This window comes from Gossypium hirsutum, chromosome D11 (assembly GCF_007990345.1).
Source record: "Gossypium hirsutum isolate 1008001.06 chromosome D11, Gossypium_hirsutum_v2.1, whole genome shotgun sequence".
Lineage (NCBI taxonomy): Eukaryota > Viridiplantae > Streptophyta > Magnoliopsida > Malvales > Malvaceae > Gossypium > Gossypium hirsutum.
In genome coordinates this window covers 57,622,868-57,636,791 of record NC_053447.1, presented here as the reverse complement: position 1 = coordinate 57,636,791, position 13,924 = coordinate 57,622,868, and the positions used below count along the sequence as shown (strand labels likewise).

Sequence of the window (13,924 nt, the reverse complement as noted above, 5' to 3'; positions counted from 1 at the left end):
AAGTCACAACCCCTGCGGAAGCGCCAATCTTTATCTTCCTTTGTGTTGATTTTGGGTTCATTAACATTCAAAGAAATGACTTCAATGAGAAGCAACATGACCAAAAAGCCTGTGAAGAACCCCACTTTTTTCAACTTCTAAACCCTAATTTCCTCCCTTTCTTCTCCTCAAGTACCCTTTCCCTTCCCCAATTTTTTTCCTCTTCAATCCTTTAAAATTTTCTCTTTATCGACTTTAATTTGGTTGATTTTAGGGTCTAAAACCAGAAACAATGAAAGGCTTGTATTTATTTTTGTTTACTTTATGCTACTTTGATTTTGAATCGAAATTAATAGTGTCTTTGTATTTAGATCTTGTTGTACTTTACCTGGGTTTGGAACTGGTCGAGAAGTCGTCTTCATTGTTGCTGGGAATGAAGTGGTGGGTGTTTGGATGGGAGGAAAGTGAAAGAAAATGGTTTGATGGCCATGAAGCTCAGAAATGGGAGATGAAGAGGCACACCCAGAAAAAAGAAAAAGAAAAAAGTGAAAAGAAGGAGGGAAAATAAAAAAAGAGAATAATAAAAAAAGAGCGCCAAATAGGATGCCATGTGGTGGTGTGTGATTGGTCAGTGCTGTCACGTCAACAAAAAATTAACATTGTTAGTCTCAGGTACCAAACTAGTGGACAAAAAAAAGTTCGGGTACCAATCTAGGACAAAAAAGCCATATGTATCAATCTGGGAGAAGTACACAAGTTTGGGTACCAATTTTATGTTTAACCCTTATAAAAGAGAATTATATATTTTGAATTATTATGCACCTACCCATAGTATCAATAATGCATGAATTGTAAAAAAGAATCCATATACCTTGAATTAGATCTGTCCATGGGTTGAGCTATTTAAAATATGGGTTTTAGAAAGGTTTTTCCGAAATTTGGGAGGGTTTAGAAAGAAATACTATGCTTGAAAAATGGATTTGGACAAAAAAATAGATCTGTTTAAAATATGGGTTGGGCTTAGTCTTAACATTCAAGGCCCGATTACAGCCCATTTTAAAGTTTATAATATTTTATATTATGTAATTGATAACACATTAACAAAATAAACATATACTAAATATATAATACTACTCTAATGTAAATATTAAAATAATGTTAAGATGACTATATAAAAAAATTCAATAAATTAAAAAGTACTAAATTAATTAATATAATTTTTTAAAATAAAATTTAAAACTAAATATAAAATATAGTTTGGGTAATTTTTTGCAAATATATGCAAGTTTGGGTAACATTTTAGATTCATATCTCGGACTAGGCAATATTGAAAATAAATATAAAATATAGTAATATCATACTTAAACCCGATCCAACCCATCTACACCTCTCGCGTTGAATTATCCTCCTTCCTTCATTATATCAAAATTTCCAGGTAGTTTCCTAAAGGCAGTAGGTGCGCAGAAATGAGAAAACACAACCAAAATTATTCCTGTTATATATCTATAATCTATAACAACTACAAAAAGAAGATACATAATAAAAGTGTTTTCTTTTGCTTTTCTTTTTACATTTGAGATTGTGGATGAATGAAAAATTAAAGAGGGGAGTGTTTAAAGTTTTATAAATTTTATTGTTATAAGTTTATCTTGATTTTTTCTATATATTTGTGTTAAATATATTGATATATATATTTATGTCTCCAAATCTTACTCAACATATCTTTTATGCTTACAATTATTTAAACACGTTGTTATAGTAATGTCTTTCAAAAAAATTATAGTCATGAAAATTAGAGAAAAATAATTTAATATATGATTATAGATTGTGTATGTAAAAATATAATTTATTTTTTTAAGTTTTCAAGTATGGTACAAGTATTGTTATGATACTCCGATTGGGTACTTGATTCCAGACCTAATCGTGTTCTGATCCGCGCTTTATGTGGTTTACATTTTGGGTTCACATGTGAGGTGTTCGCATACTCTCATGGGATCGTCAGATGTGGGTTCACACAACCATATAGGCAAACTCACATATTGCGAACACGTGTAAACTCTAGAATAGAATACGTTTCCCTACCCATGACATAACATCCATCTAAAGGGACACACTCTAAAATACTCAACAAGTATAAATACATGTTCAAATAACCTCTAAATGTAAAATCAACTATTATAACATAAATGAACTAAGAACTAAAAATAAAGTATCAAACAATTACAATACAAAATAAGCTACAAACTGAAACAATCCTTACAAATTGGCTAGTTCGACTAAAACTCACACATGACTACAACACATGGTAGGCTCAAAGACCTACACAATTAATTGTGAATGGTGAGTCTCGAATTTAGATACTTAAGCCAACTATGCTAAGACCCCATTAGTTTTGTTAGTTTTAGTTTGACTTGTAGGTTTGAAGGCTTTTAAGGAAAAAAATCATTTGTGCCTCGATTTAATTCGTACTAATTGAGCTCTTGTTGGTAATTTAAAAAATTAATTAAGTCTCTTCGTTAATGATTTTCGTCTTTGACTACATTAATCGTTAAAATAATCAACATTGTAAAATAAGCCTATCAGGTGATGACATGTAGCATATCATGTCAATATATATTTAAATTTTTAAAAATTAAAAAAACATTAAAAATGCACATTTAGAATGAATTTGAACAAATGATCATCCAAATTCATTTAATCTAAAGATATATTTATTCAGGTTTATTCTAAATGTGATTCAAAATATTATAAAATTATTAAAATGTAAAAAAAAAAAGAGTATAAAAAACTTATTAAAAAAGTTATAACTTTAAAAAATCAAAGTACAAAATCACAAAAGAAAAAATATAAAAATTATCTTTTGCAGGCATATATAATGATGGATTTCTCTATAAATTATAAAAATCCTTTTAAATTGTATTTCACATAAATTAAATAATAACAATTTAACTGATATTTACAAACACCTAAAATGCAGTGATTAAATTAACTAAAATTAAACTACATGGAGTAACTTTGTAAGTTGAGTAAAGTAAAGATACTCACCTATAAATTCCCCAGTTTTGTTGTCTTCCATAGTGGGGGTCTGATATCATCCAACACTCAACGCATAAACACTATACATCCATTTCAACAGGTTGTCTTGGAATCTGCTTTTTATCTTTTTCATATGCTTCAAATTTACTCTTCTATTTTTATAGTCGAGGTTTGGCTTTGTCAGCATCAGCATCAGCATCTTTGCAGCCAAATCTTGATTACAGTGCTGTTTTAATTGCCAATTTCTTCAACCCAAACCCACTAATAACATTAAAATTTTATAGTTTGAACAAATCTTTATGTTACTAACAAGCACAAACTACGTTATGAGTGCACAGGAATGTTTTATAAAATTACAAATTTTTCTAGAATGAAATAATCCGTGGCTAATTTGTCAATTTAACAAAAAGAAAAAAAAAACAAACATCTTAGCTATGAACTTCATGAAGCAGCAGAACTTCGTGTTTGAACCTTCTTGTCAACAGGAATACACTTAACAATCCAACCAATGGGCCAAGTGAGAGCAGCAATGCCAATGCAAGCCCCCCATTGCTCCCAGCTTAGCCTCTCAGTATTGGCAAACCTCTGAAGAAACTCCACCATTATTGCTTGTAAGACCAAGGTGATTCCGATAATGGCCAAAAACAGCCTGTTCTTATGTATCCCCTTGAATATGTTCTTCTTATCCATATTTCTTGCATTGAACTCATTAAAGATTTGACAGAGAACAAATGTATTGAATATCAGGGTATCCTTGACCTCCTCCGACACACCAAAAATGGATTTGCCTTTAAATTGTAAAATCAGTAGGATAGCTACCTGATAGAGTGCTTGAGCAATGAGGTTCCTCCACATAACTTTTGTTATAAGTGGCTCGGTTCTACCCACAGGTCGCTTGTCCATGAGATCATTAGTGGGTTGCTCGGTAGCCAAGGCCAGTGCACCCAAAGTGTCCATTATAAGGTTCACCCACAATAGTTGGACTGCAGTTAATGGTACATCTCCAGAAGATACAGCAGCAATGAAATTGATGACCAAGGCTGCAACATTCACTGTCAGCTGAAACTGAATAAACTTTTGGATGTTGTTGTACACGCATCGACCCCATCTTAAAACTGTTGCCACAGAGGTGAAGTTATCGTCCAAAATGACGATATCTGAGCTCTCTTTTGCAACTTCAGTTCCTTGAATGCCCATGGAAAGTCCAATATCAGCTTCTTTTAAAGCAGGAGCATCATTTGTACCATCTCCAGTGACTGCTACTACATGACCCTTCTGCTTCAAGCACTGTACCATTAGAAGTTTGTCGAAAGGCGAAGATCTTGCCATTACTCGAATAGTTTCGATCTTTTGCCTTCTTTCTTCCTCTGAGTAATTTCTAAATTGCACACCTTCAACCACAGCTTCATTGTGTAAACTGCTTTCGGAATTGAGGATTCCACATTCAAAAGCTATGGCCCTTGCCGTATGCATGTTGTCCCCAGTGATCATTTTGATGCTTACTCCAGCTTTCTTGCAAGATTCTACTGCTTGTTTGACACCTGGCCGACATGGATCCTTGAGGCCAACAAGACCCAACCAAGTCAGTCCTGTTTCTTCAAGCTTTGTATGATTCTCTTCATTTCCATCTGTCACTGTTACATCCGAAGTTGCAAAGGCAATACATCTCAGGCTTTTAGCTGCCATACTCTCAATAACCATTCCAATGTGTGCTCTTTCATCTTCATTCATGAACTTTGATACCCCTTTTTTGTCATAATAACATGAACACATGGCTAGTAGCATTTCAGCAGCTCCTTTCCAATTAGTAGCTAGCACTTTTTTGTTATTGCTTCTCCTTATCAAAACTCCACTCCTCTTTTTCTCTGAATTGAAGGCCTCAACATGGATGATTTCACAACTTTGTTTTGATTCATCAATGTTCAACCCCATATCATCCAGAGCCCAAGAGAGTATTGCTTTCTCAGTTGGACTACCATAAATCTCAGGAACTGATGTGGGCTCAGGTTTATAAACAGTACCTGTCGTGTTTAAACCAACCCCTTCACTTAGTAACTGGAGGACATTAGGTGCTATTTCAGAGCTCATAGAATTATCAATAGGTTCCTTTCCAAGCCAAAACTCAGTAACCTTCATCTCGTTTAATGTAAGAGTGCCGGTTTTATCAGTGCAGATTATGGTGGCTGAGCCCATGGTTTCACAAGCAGAGAGTTTCCTTACCATGGCATGGTCCCTCATCATCCTCTTCATTGAATAAGCTAGAGTTAGAGTAACAGCTAAAGGCAAACCCTCTGGAATGGCCACAACTACAATGGTGACAGCTGCTGCAATAATACCAACAACCGAGTTCATTACATCATCGAACTTGGTCCTGCTCCCATTGAATGCACTTCTTCCGTTCTCAGCTTTTGTGTGACCCGTAAAGTAACGGATAAGCAGAACCAACAGAACAAGAACTGCTACAGATAATCCAATGTTCCCAATGTAAGAAGTCAGCTTGCTGAGTCGGACTTGTAAGGGGGTCTCCTCGTTCAAATCACGCCTTATGGAACTCATCATCTCACCCCATGCAGTGTTCGTCCCAACAGCAGTGACTAGCATGTACCCATGGCCATCAGTGACCTTCGTACCAGACAGCAAAAATGGGTTCTTCTTTTCATTAACTTCAACATGGTCACTCTCTCCAGTCATGCTAGACTCATCGACCTTCAACGAATGGCCCTCGACGAACAAACCATCGGCTGGAATCTGATCACCGGTCTTCAAAGACACAATATCACCGACCACCAGCTCAAAGATCGACACAGGTTGGTATCTTCCGTTTCGTACCACTTGGACGCGTATGTCATTGGTTTCATGAGAAAGCTCCTCGAATTGTTTACTTTGCCTGTAATTACTCACGGCGGAGACGACGACGACAAGCACAACGGCTACAATGATGCTCCCACCATCGTACCACCCTTCTTTGAGGCCATGCTGTTTGATTCCGAAGCCTAAAGAGAGGACAGCGCAGACCAATAAAATGATGATGATGGTGTCTTTAAATGCTTCCAGAACAAAGCTAAAGAAACTTTTTGCCGGCTGTTTCTGGTACTTATTTGCACCAAAAACCTTGGTTCGAAGAGCAAGGTCATTATCATCACCTGTAGTTACCAAAAGTTACAACAAACAATATTACAGAATGTCAACCTATGTAAATCCTATGCATATATATAATTTTTGAAAAATAAATAGATTAATTACCTGGGATTCCTGTTTTGAAATCAGTTTGAAGGAGAGTAGCAACCTGTTTAACTCCACCATACTGATCGTTCAAGCTTTGGAAGCTCTTGTCTTTCACCATCTTAGCAAGTCCTTGAGGATCGACGTCGAGAATCGGAACACGTTCATCGCCACTTCCTTCAACGTCGATGGTAACGAAAGACAGAGACCGCAAGAGCACCGCATTCTTTTCAGCAACTTTCTTAGTCAACCCCACAAGAAACCTAGTGACGCTTATGGCTGTAACCGCCACTCGCCACCTTCGTACAGAGCTTTTCGAAGGCTCCACCTGGCGATGCATGGTGGGTTCGGTCGGCTTTCGCAACCTCAAAGACATTGATCAACAAACTAAATGAGCAAACAAGGGAGATTTCTATTTTTTCTTTCAAGGGCATAGGTTTTAAAAGAGATACGAGATGAATGAAGTAAACACGTTCGAGGAATCTACATTGCAGCTTCCTATTGCTAAACAGATAACAATCCGATCATAGAGGAAAAAAATATACTAATAAATCCTTCTTTTAAAGGTTAAGCCAGCAAGTTTAGTATATTCCCTATTGCTTCAAAACTTTTTTGTGGGTCAGTTGTAAGATGATTAACATGAATTATTCTCTTACTGGAGAGATACTTATGATCCTTTTTCATTGTAAATATATGAACTAAAACATTAATTACTTAGAAAAAAGAAGTAGAAAGAATTATTAATTACATTCATGAAAATTAGATGAGACAACTTCCAAGGCAGTCTAGTTGAAGGGAAATAGTTTAGTCACGCATTTTGTATTTCGTGCCATATGTATATGTAATGAATTTTGGATTTAAAATGACGAGGATTTATCAATCATATTTTGAAATCTTTACATTTTGGTCATTATTTAATTTCGAGATAATATTAAATTTTCTTAAGTTTATACTTGGCTCAGAAATAATCATTTATCCTGTATAAAGCACGTTTTATGTATAACTGATTATAAAATATCGATAATTATATATATGATTTGTTGTAATTGTTCCGACAATAAATATGACATCCTATAGCTCTAATCCAACGATCGGGTCGGGCATGGAATGTTACATTATGTATGTGTTCAAATTAAACTAAAAATCTCGAATTAATCTTATTTGATTGATTTGTTTTATTTGTTTTTAATTTGTTTGATTGAAAGAACATGATGGAAAATTTAGTAGTAATTTGGTTTTGGCTTCCAAGGGAGGTAAATTGTTGATGAATATTACTGCTTGAGTGAAAGTGTGGTAAAGATATAAGAACCCACTTTACTCAACCATGCGAGTGAGTGCCTTGCACTCTAGGGAAAGGAAATTCTTATGGTCTTAAATTATAAACTTGCTCATGGCTTGGGTGGAATAAAGTGTTTTTTTTTTTTAATTTTATTGTTGTTGTACCTATAATTTTTCTTTAAATGTGCTTAAACTTGAATATACTTCCTCGCTTCAAGAAAATTGTTTTCCTTTTATTTTTTTATTAATACATTTAAATTTAGATTGGATTTAACTAACTTAATTCAAAATTTCATATCAGTTTAAAAATATTAATATTTACATAATTTTGAATAAAAATAACTTTATTTTATAATTGATTAAATCTTTTCATTGTCGTAACTAAGATTTTCATAATTGAATAAGTGTTCGATTTGATAAATCTATCTAATTTAATTGAAAAAACATATAAAAATTAAAAAAAAATAATTTCGAGTGGTTTGTAGGTCAATTGATTTTAACCCTTTACCCCGATTAATTCCTAATCTAATTTATTCAATTTCAATTTTCTAAACAGAAATATGACCCACCAAAGTAGAAGGAAAATTTTAATTTACTCAACACTACTTTATTATTCTTTTATTAAAGTTAAATGAAGCTGACAGATGGAATAGTTTTCAACCAAGATAAAGAAGAAAACAAAGTAGTAAAGAAAAATGCTTTACTTGTTCCATAGCTGAAACACTAATTGATCTTGAAGCCATATTTTACAATTCAGCTTAGCAATGTGTAGGATCTTTTTAAATAACATTTTCATTTGGATGAGACAAACAAAGTTAACATGATTCTTTTCACGTATTAAAAAGATTTTATTGACTAGAAAATTATGATAATTTTAACCAACTTAAAATCTTAAATGGATTACCCTTTACAAATTTTAAAATTTTAAATTAGTAAATGTAAAATTATACTTTGCCCTCCCTTAAAAAAAGGATACAAATTTGATTTAACCATTTAAAAATTATAAATATATAGATTGTTAAAGGTTACAATTTAATTTCGACCCTCTAAAAGAATTTCTGGCTTTGCCCCTGAATGGGTTATAAAATTTTTCTTAATTTGTTCTCAAGCTTCATATATGCTAGATTACCATACACATGACACATAGCGTGGGTGGAAACAAAATTATGAAAAAGAAGAATATATTTATTTTAAAAATTAAAGATATTATTATTATTTAGAAAAAGGGAAGATAGTTTTTTTATTTAGTTAGTATCGCTATTGTTGTTAGTATAAGATGACGTGAGTTCGAGTGTGCTGAAACACGTTATTTTCTTATTTAAGGTTAGGGAAGGACTATGAATAGTTCTAAATATTTATCCAAAAAACAAAGATTAAGAATCGTAATGCTACACTCTTAACAGGCTGCCATACCAGTTTCAACCGAGATGAGTAATGCATATTTGCGTTGGGATACTACAATGCCATCGAAATTTTTAGAAGCCTCCAAACCCAAGGAATTTTTTAAGAGTACCGAGACCTTTGATAGGGAACCAGGTTGCCAAATAGAGTTTTATATGGAGTAGCAAAGATTGGTGATACTTGAGCAATTCATCATAAGTAACATAGTGAGAGCATGGGCATAAGGCTGATACCAAAGAAAGCTACAACAGCGGTGGCTGATAAAGGCCTGTCAAGTTGACATGAAAATTAATCTCCTCGAGGTTGGTTAGGATTGGATTTGGAAAACGTTTTCGTGGTGATTTAAACAATTGGACGTTGAAAGGAAAAATTATTTCATGAAATATAACATCCCTTAATACAGAATAGGCTGACTGCAAGGTATCCCTTTGAACCATAAGGATATCCCAAACAGACACACAGATCAGCTCCTTCATGGAATTTATCAGTGGATCTAGGAAGAATAGAAACATCTAATTAAAACACGTAAATAAGAGTAATAGAGTTTAGTGGAAACGACTTTTGCCTGACAACAAAGACAGAGAGGTATGATTAATAAGATACGTAGCGACTAAAACACACTCACCCCAAAACTTGACAGGTAAACCAGCTTGAAAATGCAATGCCCTCTTATACACAAAATTGCTGAAGACAAATATATTAGTGAATTATGGTAAGAAGTAAGGTTGAAATAGAAAACACCTTAAATTTGTTAAAGATTTGTGTTTTTAGCGTAAATAAGTTTAACAAATAATAAATTGTATTATATAGTGAGATTATGATGCAAGAAGTATAATAGGTGATCTAAATTGGTAAGAGTTCATGAAATCAAATTGAGTAAATCATTCATGTTACGACTATTATGTCATTTATAAGTCTAATTGGGGAAATAATTTGTCTAAGCTATTGGTGTTAGATTGACTTCCAAATATGAAGGCATATATATATATGTGGTTATTTGGAATGACCTAAATTGAATTTATCCTATATCCATTTATGAATTTATGTAGTGTGACTTACTTAAATCCCAAATAAGTGAATAATCATGTGTGTGTAACTTATGTACATTGATATATTGGAAATCGACACTCTCATGGTAGTTGGCCGAAAATTGCATGTTGGGTACATGACTTCTTCATGGTATGACTTCACTCACAATAATGTAACCATAACTCAATTAAAAGAGTAAATGATACCCTTCACTAAGGTTCTATGGATTATACAAATCTAACGTGACCATAATATTAATAATTACTAATTTTAGTAATGATTGTTTTCATCAATGAAGATATAATGGTGATCATGTGATGAAATCGGTTGAATTAGGCGAACGAATTTAACCTAAAGGGATAATGGGCATCCAATAAGAGAAACACATATATAACAAGGTCATTGGACAAAATCTTTATATATTTAGCTTTCGTAATGATATATAATAGGGAGATCAATCATGGTACTTTTAGTGGATTGACTCTATAACTAAATAATATTGTAATTAAATAGATGAAAAATCAAAACTAAATTACAAATTATTTAAATCCTAATTATATATATTAGATTGGTTCCTCCACTAATTAATTGTAAATCTGAACAGAATATTGTATAATAAGAATTGAGAATGAATGGACAATGACAAATGAGAAATAGAATGCATGTAGTAATATTCATAGTAAACGCATTTTCTCGAGATGGCAAGAGATGACTTAGGATTAATTTAATTTATTTGAATTATTGTTTAATTAAATGAATAACTTAAATAATAGAGGATAAAGTGAAAATTAAATTAATTAATTATCATTGTAGTTTAATTTTATTTGGGTAAATTAATAAGTTTTAAACATAAATCATTAGTATTTTTGTCAAAATTTGGTTATGAGTTGATAATGATTTATTGATGAAAAATGGCATAATTGCATTTTTGTATTGATGTGGAAACTTGTTATTTCATAGATACAATCACGCAAAAAGAAAACCCATGATTGAAGAACCATCTTTCAACGCAAATAAGATACATACCATGCCTGAGAGTGATTCATTATAATCATAGCCACAGACACAGCTGTTGCCTGTGGCATTTTTTCAACAGAGTAATGGCGAGTCAAGGGAGATCCTCAAACAAAGTAATAGCCACTCGGGCAGGATTTGGCCACGATGGTTGGGGGGCGGGGGGGGGGGTTCCTGGGTTTTCTTTTATTTTGTTTCTCCGTTGAAATTTGAGTTGCATTACGGCTACCTAATAATTTATACATATAAATACATGTAAGAAAGTTTAAATGGTTTAAGAATATTATGATAGCTAGAAGTCTATCCTTTCTGGTACTAATAATTTAACTGCAATTGGTCTTCTTCTCCTCTCCTCGTTTTATATACATTGAAAGCCGATTTAATAACCCAAAAAAAAAAAAACCTAAAAGGGATTATTAACATTAGTGGTAGAAACAGGTGGAGAGAGATGAATCATGGAGTTCCTCATGATTTGATAGTAGAGATATTGGGAAACTTACCGTCAAGTCTTTATTGAGATTCAAGTGTGTCTCCAAGCAATGGTTTAGGCTCATCACCCATCCTCACTTCACCGATCAATATCTTTCAAACCAGAGGAAAAAGGATCCTCGATTTCTGACTGCCTATTTTAAAATTGATAAAGCCACAAAGCACATAGTTATAGCTTCTCAATGGAATTTCATTACCAGATACTAGAATCCCTTATTGTCACCAACGGATGGGTGATGTTCCACATGATGGCTATCACATGTTGAATTCCTGTGATGGCATCCTTTGTTTTCTTGGACGTTTTAAAATCCTTGTTCTTAACCCTAGCACAAAACACCGAATTTTGCATCAAAGTGATGTGGATTCATTTTCTCCCGTCACAAATCCATTCCAAGTCGCTATTAATTTTCCACAGCAACAACAACAACGATTGGGGTTTGATCGTGATCTAGTTACGAAAAGACTCAAGATTGTCAAAGTGTTTAATCCTTATCCAAATATAGGACCACTTTTGCATCACCATGATTATTGTGAAATTTTCACCTTACGTCCAAACCCCAAGGTCTTTTGGAATTATATTGGTAAAATCCCTTACAAAATTGATGTTTCGTCACCTTGTGTGTATGTGAATGGAGCGATTTATTGGTCCACCGATGACATCTACCATCTTGAAAAGACTGAAGTTATCATCATGTTCGATTTGAACATGGAGAATTTCCAATCAATCCCACACCCAAGTTGTTCAAATAGACAGCGAAGAACTATGCAGTTGGGGAGTTTAAGAGAGTTTCTGCTTGGCACAACAAGTATCGGATTGTGAACTAAATATATGGATAATGGAGAAGGAGAAGTCGCCATTAGTAACTTGGGAGAAGCTTTATTGTATAAAGCTTTTGAGCAATGACCTCCAGTTTGGTGTCGGATTTGCATTTGCAGAGGACAAAAATGGAAGGTTTGTGGTTTGCGGTGGATATAAGGTGTATGTATTTAATGAAAATGGCGAGAATGGTTATTTGGTGCATGATCAGCAGGATGTGCCCATTTCATTCACTGAAGGTTTAGAAAGACTTTGAGTCAAATTAAACCCCGGTGATTATCATAGACTTTCAAGTATCCTTTTTTTTTTAATTTAAAAAAAAAAAATCCTTCATTGATCTAATTGTCATTTCAATTACCTTTAGAAATTGGAATATTTTATTTCTTCTTATTTTATTTATTTTTTAAGTTAGTGTGTTGATAAAAAACAATGAAGTCTACTTTTTAATAATTTTATTATAGGTTTTGATCATATTTGTTCTTATTGACACAATGCTTAGAATTACTCATAGCCTCCAACCTATAAATAGGAAGATACTCGAATTCACGTCTTTTTATATTGACAAGATTCACGACCTTATTATATTATTTTTAAATGCAATGCAATTGACTTCAATCCAAATAGTTGGTATTAATAATATGAAATGGATGTTCTAGCTTTAATAGATTTATTAATTCCATGGTTGAACTTCAAATAATCAAAATTTTAATTTGATCATCAACCGATTAATTAAACTAATTCAATTCGATTTTAATTAGAATCATTAATTTTTCAAATATTTCATTTCACTATAAAATTTAAAAATTCTAAAATCGCTTCTTGAAAAGGTTTTTTTTCTAATATTTCATGGCAATTATCTTATTGGAATTTTTGAGTAAATCTTTTTAGGTTTTTCTCAATTTTTTTTATTTGGGTAAATTGTTAAGGGAAATTAATCTTTCTATTTCCCAGTTGATGCAAGATTGATGAATTTGTCCATTAATTTATTTGATTTTTTTTAAATGTAGTCTATGCTAGTTAAATTACATAATTTATAAATCTATTACATTTAAACTAGCCCGTATTATTTTTTTTAAATATAATTATTTTGTAATATTTATTAATTACATATATTATTAAAATTTCTAACGTAAACATATTAATATAGTTTTTAATATTTACATTATAATATAATATATTTATTTTTTGTTAGATTACATAATATATAAAATAAATGAAACAAATCTATTATAAACATGAAAATGGATTGGACAAGGTTGAGTTCAGGCTTTGAATATTGAAACCCGAGTTTTGATTCATATTTTAAATAGTCTTAATATTTTTTTATCAAATTCATTTTTTTTTTGGAAATTTTCAAATATTTATATGATATCCCAATAGTTACAAATGAAAGTTATACGTAACAAATAGTTATATCACTTAGATATTAATCAAGAGTTGTCACTTTTCAGGTCATAAGTTGTCTCTTAAATACTAAAAGTTATGACACTTGATTGAATAATTATGTTTATTTAAGAGACGTGTTTATTCAAAAAGAAACATGTTGAATAGTTATGTCATTATAAAGAAATATGAGAACTCCTATAAACACGAGTGAAAATTTTATTTGTATGGCACAAAAAAATCACTAAAAATGAATTTTCTATTTTTCCTTCATCT

General features: G+C 32.3%; 2 protein-coding genes across 2 annotated transcripts; one reads left to right on the top strand and one right to left on the bottom strand.

The window, feature by feature from the left end:
- Positions 1-3,261: 3,261 nt before the first annotated feature.
- Positions 3,262-6,937, bottom strand: LOC107926756 (putative calcium-transporting ATPase 13, plasma membrane-type). Its single transcript, XM_016857683.2, has 2 exons — positions 6,259-6,937; positions 3,262-6,158 (listed from the first exon to the last, which is right to left on the bottom strand). The coding sequence occupies exons 1-2, from the start codon at positions 6,611-6,613 to the stop codon at positions 3,457-3,459; spliced, it is 3,057 nt and encodes a 1,018-aa protein (XP_016713172.2). The 5' UTR covers positions 6,614-6,937; the 3' UTR covers positions 3,262-3,456.
- Positions 6,938-11,677: 4,740 nt separating this feature from the next.
- On the top strand, positions 11,678-12,268 carry LOC107926780 (F-box/LRR-repeat protein At2g43260-like). The gene has a single exon (XM_016857708.1). The coding sequence runs from the start codon at positions 11,678-11,680 to the stop codon at positions 12,266-12,268; it is 591 nt and encodes a 196-aa protein (XP_016713197.1).
- Positions 12,269-13,924: the final 1,656 nt, after the last annotated feature.

Bases quoted from the DNA above. Each gene is read 5' to 3' on its own strand.
- LOC107926756 (XM_016857683.2), bottom strand. From the start codon at position 6,613: ATGTCTTTGAGGTTGCGAAAGCCGACCGAACCCACCATGCATCGCCAG. The intron at 6,159-6,258 runs GTAATTAATCTA...TGGTAACTACAG, and splicing joins TTTCAAAACAGGAATCCCAG to GTGATGATAATGACCTTGCT.
- LOC107926780 (XM_016857708.1), top strand. From the start codon at position 11,678: ATGGGTGATGTTCCACATGATGGCTATCACATGTTGAATTCCTGTGAT.